This window comes from Mytilus galloprovincialis, chromosome 3 (assembly GCF_965363235.1).
Source record: "Mytilus galloprovincialis chromosome 3, xbMytGall1.hap1.1, whole genome shotgun sequence".
Lineage (NCBI taxonomy): Eukaryota > Metazoa > Mollusca > Bivalvia > Mytilida > Mytilidae > Mytilus > Mytilus galloprovincialis.
In genome coordinates, this window is record NC_134840.1 from 20,167,132 (window position 1) to 20,175,188 (window position 8,057).

General features: G+C 33.1%; 1 protein-coding gene across 1 annotated transcript in view; it reads right to left on the reverse strand.

Annotated features, from left to right (window-relative positions):
* LOC143067374 (gamma-tubulin complex component 3 homolog) overlaps positions 1-5,271 on the reverse strand; it is a 57,379-nt gene extending 52,108 nt beyond the window's left edge. Inside the window, exon 1 of the mRNA XM_076240586.1 lies at positions 5,131-5,271. Coding sequence (XP_076096701.1) covers positions 5,131-5,209 — 79 coding nt within the window. The 5' untranslated portion in view covers positions 5,210-5,271. The remainder of the gene's footprint in view (positions 1-5,130) is intronic.
* Between the last annotated feature and the right edge of the window lie 2,786 nt (positions 5,272-8,057).

Here is an 8,057-nt window from a genome sequence, read left to right on the forward strand (position 1 = left end):
TGCATTGCTTGTCGATGGGTGAGGGTTTGTTCTCAACCTGTTAAATCTGCAGGAAAGAAATTTATTTCTGTTTGAATAAAAAAAAAAGTTTTTTATTCCAAAAGTCACGAAGATAGAATAAAAGACAACATAAACAAACCAACACATGTTTTCCTATAAGAGATATCTTGACATTGACAAGCTATCAGCAGACGATAAACAATTAATTTTTAAGAAATAAGTGCGACCTAAACCTGGCGTTTTGAAGTTCGAAAAATAAATGGCTATAGTCAGCAAATAATAAAAATTTCAAGAACCTTAATGAGCGCGCTCACATACATGTACCCCATGTCCCCACATTGTCACTTGAGAAATAAAATAACTGTTAGAAAAAAAACATAGAATCATAATTTCCTCTAGACGTGGTAGATATGCACATCTACATAGTATGTTCTTATTATCTATAAAGGTTTCATGAAATTCTGTTATGCAGTCAGAGGAGTTGAGATGACAAACTGTATAAGTAGTATAATGAAGCAAATAAGTTCACAGGGGTGCAACTCCTAGAAAAAAATGAAATTATAATTTCCTGTCGATATGAACTCCTGCATAGGGGTGGGTCTTTTCACCACTGCACACCATAAAAACCACTAAGAAAAACAGTGATATTATACAATAAAACGATAAAATAAATTAAATTATGTATGATTCAATCAATTTTTAGATTAAAATGTGCATCTTTTTTGTGTTAAAGTCGATAATCAATTTAATAAATATAAAGACAAATGTCTCCAGATTCATCACTATTTTTTCCGGATTACATCAGTGTGAATGTTCATCGATTTTTTTTTTTATATTTCAAATAAAATTCAAATAAATTCATAATCAGTAATGGATATCTATTCATCAGTAAGATTTTGATATATTTGTCTCTTTTTTCTTATTATTGGTACAAATATATTATAGGAGAAGAAAAACATATATTTGAGGTGTCCAGTGGTGGTTTGCAGAGTTGAGTTGTTATAATATAGACTCTCTTTTTCTGTTCGATGTAGATATTTGTACTCTTATTTTTAATATTTGTTGAATTAATAACTTAAAAATAATATATAGGTCACATTTATAATGATACAAGATAAAGAGAAAAAAATCCTGGGGTGTTCAGTGGTGAAAAGACCTACCGTCTACATAGTATGTCCTTATTATCTACAAAGTTTCATGAAATTCTGTTGCATGGTTTCAGAGGAGTTGCGATGACAAACTGTTGCAGTAGTATATTGAAGCAAATAAATTCAAAGGGGCATAACTTCTAGAAAACAATTAATCGTAATTTCCTGTCGATATGCACATCTATATAGTATGTCCTTATTATCTAAAAAGATTTCATGAAATTCTGTTGAGTGGTTTCAGAAGAGTTGCGATGACAAACTGGTGCAGTAGTATATTGAAGCAAATAAGTTCAAAGGGGTGTAACTTGTAGAAAAAAATTGAATCATAATTTTCTGTCAATATGCACATCTACTTAGTATGTCCTTGTGTAACATAAAATATTGTCCTCCATGATATATTGTCTGTCGGACAAATTTTCATATAAAATATTGTCCACTGACAGTATTTCATAATGAAATATTGTCTTGGACACAATATTTCATTATGAAATAGTGTCCTTGTCCATGAAATTTTGTCACCTCCTTCTGGACAATATTTCACTATGAAATTCTGTTCATGACAATACTTCACTATGAAATACTGGCTTTGAAAATATTTTTTAATCAAATTATTTCACAATTAGAAATAGTACATATTAATTGAGCATGCAGCATGCACATTTTTAGATTTATAACCGAAATAGTTTTGTATAGTAGAGAATTTATATTATTGTTAATAGTGAGTTTCAAATTTGCATAGATACATGTACATTACAAATGGTTAATTATAGATTAAAGTATTGTCTAACAAAGGTTTCATTTTATTACATTAAACTGTACAAATATAAGTTATGTACTGACAATTGCTTATTTTGTAAATATAAACACAGGTATGTGTCGCAGAAAAAAATCCTATTTACCTTCTCTAACATGAATATATGTTGATAACCTCCCCTTCATGAGACAAAATTTAATGACAATCTGTCTATGAAATATTGTCTCAATACTCATAAAATATAACCAAAATATAACCTCCCTTTAACAGGACACAATTTCGTAGTATTTATCTATGAAATATTGTATTAATTCACACAAAATACAACCTCCCTTTCACAAGATAAAATTCCATAGTATTCATCTGTGAAATATAATATTGTCTATATATGTACAGACACAATTTCACTATGCAAATTTGTCCTTCTCTGGACATTTTTCCATAGACAAGGACAATATTTCATGATACATAGTTATGAAATATTGTCTTTGTCTTGTACAATATTTCATAGGACAATGTTTTGCTTTACACTTACAAATGTATGACATGTATTATCTAAAAAGGTTTCAAGAAATTCTGAATTTCTGATGTGTGGTTTTAGAGGAGTTGCAATGACAAGAAACAGGACTGACAGACCGAGTCAGTGACTGACAGACAGACTGGTCAAAAACATTATACCCTTCACAACTTCGTTGCATGGGGTATGATTATCACAAGGACCTAAGAACTGTAGTCTGTATAGTCGCCGTCAGCTGAAATTCGTAGCGGTTATCGGTAAGGGACTGTGCAATATTTATCTGAGGGTGGGACCGGTGCAAACATGGACGGGGCACATACTTTTTTCATGCAATTAATGATCGGGGCGCAAAGTTTTTTGTAACAAACCTTTGGCGGGGCGCACACTTTTTTAAAAACCCTTCGTGTGTGCATAAAAAAATTAAATCAGAGTATAACAGATTAAAACTATTTGTGATTTCTGTGGAAAAAAGTAACTTGATAGAAAAAGAACAATTGAATCTAAAACAAAATAACCTAATACAGTGCTTCAATATATTTTTGTGTGTTTATGCTTTTAATAATCATTTATAAAAAAAAAATGAAATTCTGATCAAAATTCTGGAAAACTATGAACAATGTTTTGAAAATTAAACATATGACACAACATATGGTAATAAATGCTTAAACATAAAACAACTTCAATTGTATTTTAAATAAATCTTTAACATGACAAAATTAAATTCTTAAACATTAAAAGAATTACAACTTAATCTATGAAAAAGCTGAATTATGTCCCTTGGGAGTATTAATTTCCAACAAAAGTCCTTGCAAACAGTAGAAAATGAAAAATTATGTATGCCTGATATAATTAAAGATATAAACTACAAAATCAAGCACTATTGAAATATTTTCTGCATGAATTGCCAAGAATGTGAACAAATTCTTTACACAGGAGAATATAAATTCTATCTAAATTTGGCCTCAAGTGGGCCTCTTTTTTTCTTAGATGGACAATTTTAACGCTGAAAATGCTTCTAGTATGATTAAATATTGCCTTACTACATAAACAGTACAAACTTAACCAGAACATTTCCAATTTTAATAGCTAGAGAAATACCCAAGTGATACATTAGGGAATTACACAGCAAAGAAGGCAAATATATATCTCAGTTAAAAACATTTGTCGCGTCTTGAATTCTGGTGTTTCCAATTGAACTATTTATTGCGAAAGGTGAAAAGAAATACAAAAGAACTATAGTTTGGTGCATTTTATACAATATAGTTAATATTGAACTCCCAGAATAAAGTTTTATATCAGTACCCATCAATTTGACTTATTATGATGAATCAGCACTTTTCTCAACACAGTATTGTTCTCAGTGAATAATTTTTATTCTTTGTGATAAAAATCAAATGTACTTATAAAAAGCTTCAAAATAGTATAAAATAACTGAAGTCTGATGCCCACTATCATTTTACACCAAATTTATGAAATTTTGGAAGTCTTTTCAAATAATTGTCTAGAAAATATTTCAATAGGTTATCAAATTTATTTTGTAAATATACACACTGCAATTATTCATAGATAAATACAAAAAAATATATTGTACCCTTACATTCAATCACAGCTCTCCTAAGTTGACTTCCTTCAAAAATAAAATCTTTATAATATTGAATTAAATGCATTTGAGTTGAAATATCAACTCTGATATACATGTATTATTGAATGTTGTGCATTTTAGTTAAAATATATCATGTTTCCATATATGTGTTTCATTTTTTTTTCCAGCGGGGCAAGGACTTTTTTTTTCATTAATTGAAGCGGGGCAAGAACTTTTTTTATAATAAATATTGGCGGGGCATACAGTTTTTTTTTTTTTAATATTTGCTGTACACCGGCCCCACCCTCAGATAAATATTGCACAGTCCCTAAAAATAATCTAAACTATCAATCGCGTTCACTCGAGATATAGTTTTTCACATTCCATTCATGAATCGCAAAAAGAAAAACCACTACTGTCCTACCTTTTAAGTGATCGCACTGTAATAATCCTGACCTTCACATTTTCCAGAATATTTTCCATTGTAATTCCGCCATCTTCGTTTCTATGAGGATCATTTGTTTACATATGACATTCGTCACTGTACGCAGTTTCTTGAAATGTTTCTTTCATTGATGTGATAAGGTTTCCCGCGCTTTATGCAAATTTTATGAAATTTGAACTCCACGGAAACACTTCCGGTAAAAACAATGGCGGATTCCACCATTCAAAATCGTCTATGAAAAGTGAAGGTCAGGATTATTACAGTGCGATCACTTAAAAGGTAGGTCAGTAGTGGTTTTTCTTTTTGCGATTTATGAATGGAATGTGAAAAACTATATCTCGAGTGAACGCGATTGATAGTTTAGATTATTTTTACTGATAACCGCTACAAATTTCAGCTGACGGCGACTATAGATCTATAAAGAGGGGTGTTCAGATAAATTCATTATTAATTGAGGGATCAACATACATTTGAATGTATTTTTAATGTTGCAAAAATCACGATCAAATACTAATACTCTTTCACAAATATTAAACACCTGCCTTATATTATATTTACATCAATACAGTTTCAATAACGACAAAAATGTGGACACACATTCATGCAATAACAAAATATTTGGTGCATGTCTGAGGATGTTTGATGCCAGACCTTTTGAAGATAACACTGAACATGTTTATTTACCCTCAGGAAGGCCTGTTATTTTACAACAAAGTTTCTGTAACAATAATGTCTCAGTTTCATTTGTGCCCCTCCTATCCATAGCACAAAAAGTGCCAGATATTGACCATTTGCAAGAGAATTGTTTTGCCGCGCTACGGGCAATGCGCATGAAATGTAAAGTTATTTTGTATTTTCGAATGAAAAGAAAGAAAAAGGAAAATTTTAAATTAACCAAATTTGTTTAAAATAATCTTATTAAATTAGCAACGAATCATAGACAATTGTGAGCAAAATAATGATACGAAACTATCTAAAAAAATTGAAGGGGTGGTCTCAAAATACAAAATGAACAGTATTCATATAAAGGAACATTTCTATAGCTTTTCTTTACAGTCAATTCCAAAAAAAAAATATAAAAAAGCGTTTAATTAAACCCGCTGAATTTGTTTGTATGTGCAACAAGTATAATATTACACTTTGAACAATCTAAAAACAACTTAATAAAACCTGAGACTACTATAATACTGTTATATTGACTGTAAACAATTTAAGGCTAAAGCTATAGAAATGTTCCTTTAAATGAATAAATTTCTTCTTCTTCTTCTTCTTCTTCTTCTTCTTCTTCTTCTTCTTCTTCTTCTTCTTCTTCTTCCAGGTAAGGAACCGGATTCAATATTGAATGTTCATGGTTCCGCGCGAAAACTTTACGCAGTGTCGGGCAACACAGAAAGCCTTCTCTTGGCTATTTACAAATAATTTAAAACGTTCGCAAAAATATACAATTAAAATTATGTACAACTGGGTTTTCCTACTTCCTTTCAGAGCATGCCTTCAGGGCAGCTCTGAATCCCTCAACGGTGTTGGTCGCTGTAACTGTTGTTGGTAGGTTGTTCCAGTCCCTGATTGTCCTCGGGAAGAAAGATTGGCCGTAGGTGTCTGCACTTGTTCTTTCTTGGAAGAAGCGGTTTTTACCTCTGGTCCGGTTATCATTCGGTGTCAGATATTGGTGACGGTCTATATATCTATAAGATCATGCTGGATCTTAAATAGCATGCATAATCTATTTGTTTTCCTCCGTTCTTCGAGACTTTCCCATTTAAGATTTTTAACCATATTTATGACACAGCCAGGTGTTCGGTCTGTGTAGTTGTTATTTACAAATCGTGCAGCTCTTTTCTGGACCTGTTCAATTGCCTTGATTTTATTTTGGGCGGTTGGGTCCCATATTGTGCTTGCGTATTCCACTGCAGGTCTTACCATGGATACATACGCAGCTGCCTTTACAGGTTTTGTACAGCCTTTGAGGTTTCTACGTATAAATCCCAACGTTCTGTTTCCTTTGCCTACTGTATTGTCTATGTGTTTATCCCATGTTAGGTTGTTACTGATGGTTACTCCAAGATATTTACTTGCTTCCTCTGTGTCTAGAGTATGACCATGTAGCTGGTACGATGTTTGTATCACTGGTCTATTTTTTGGGGATATTCTGATGACAAGGCATTTTTTGGCATTGAAACTCATCTGCCATTTGTTTTCCCAGTCTTCCAATGCTGTTAAGTCCTTTTGAAGTAGTTCACTGTCAGCTTGGTTGGTGATGGTACGAAAGAGTAGGCTGTCATCCGCGAACAATTTGGTCTCTGATGTAGATGCTGTTTCTGGCATGTCGTTTATGTAGGCCAGGAACAGTAATGGACCAAGGACTGTGCCTTGGGGTACACCAGAGAGTACTGGTACTTGTGAGGAGACAGCACCCTCTAATATCACGCTCTGCTTTCTGTTATGTAAGAAGGAGCGAATCCATTTATTGGTTTTGGGGTTGACGCCATAGTATTCCAGCTTGTGTAGGAGGCGGTGATGTGGTACCTTGTCAAATGCTTTTGCAAAGTCTAGCAGGATGATGTCTACTTGGCCGCTGCTTTTTAATTTTGATGCAATGTCGTTGATGGTTACGATTAGTTGGGATTCGCATGATCTTCTTTTGCGGAATCCGTGTTGTGCATCAGTTAGTATTTTATTTTTGTCAAAGTGGTCCATGATGTTGCTATGTACAATATGTTCTAAGACCTTACACGTGATGGAAGTTAGAGATACTGGTCTGTAGTTAGATGCTAGGTGCCTTTCGTCTTTTTTAAAAAGTGGAACTACATTGGCATCTCTCCAATCTTGCGGGACTTCACCAGTGTTCAATGATGTTTGGTATAGGTCTGTGAGTATCGGAGCAAGTTGTTCTGCTGCTGCTTTCAGTATAAAGGCTGGTATTGAGTCGGGACCAGTAGCTTTATGCGGTTTCAGGTTTTTTAACAATTTGTGGACTCCGTTGGTACTAATTTTTATGTCCTTCATGGTGTAGTATGGACTTTTTCCTTTATCTGGAAAGTTATTTAGGTTTTCTTTGGTAAATACTGACTGGAATTGGTCGTTTAAAATGTCAGCTTTGCTCTTGTTGTCACTTTGCAGAAATCCCATTTTGTTTTTTAACGGTGCCACTCCTGTCCATTCTTGACCTTTGCTTTTGATATAAGACCAGAACTTCTTTGCATTATCTCTATAGTCTGAACTGACCTCTTCCATATATTTCTTGTTGGCTTGCCGGACCTCCCACTGAACTTCTTGTCTGTCTGATGACTACTTTTATTCTTATTCGTCATTGTACAAGTCACGTCCACATTGACTGTTCATGGCGTTAAAACATAGGCTAAATCTCTGGGATGTGTTTTAGTTGATTTATGGTGTGTTTTCAGTCTATTTTGTTATGTTAACTACTTTTTTTTTTAGGTTGGGTGAGGTTTCGCGCTTTAAAAAACGTTTAAACCCGCTGAATTTGTTTGTATCTGTCCTAAATCCGATTGCAGGAATCTACATATTGCTCATTGGTAGTCGTTTGTTGATGTGGTACTTACTGTTTCTCGTTTCTTGCTTTTTATATAGATTAGATAGAGGGGGCAATA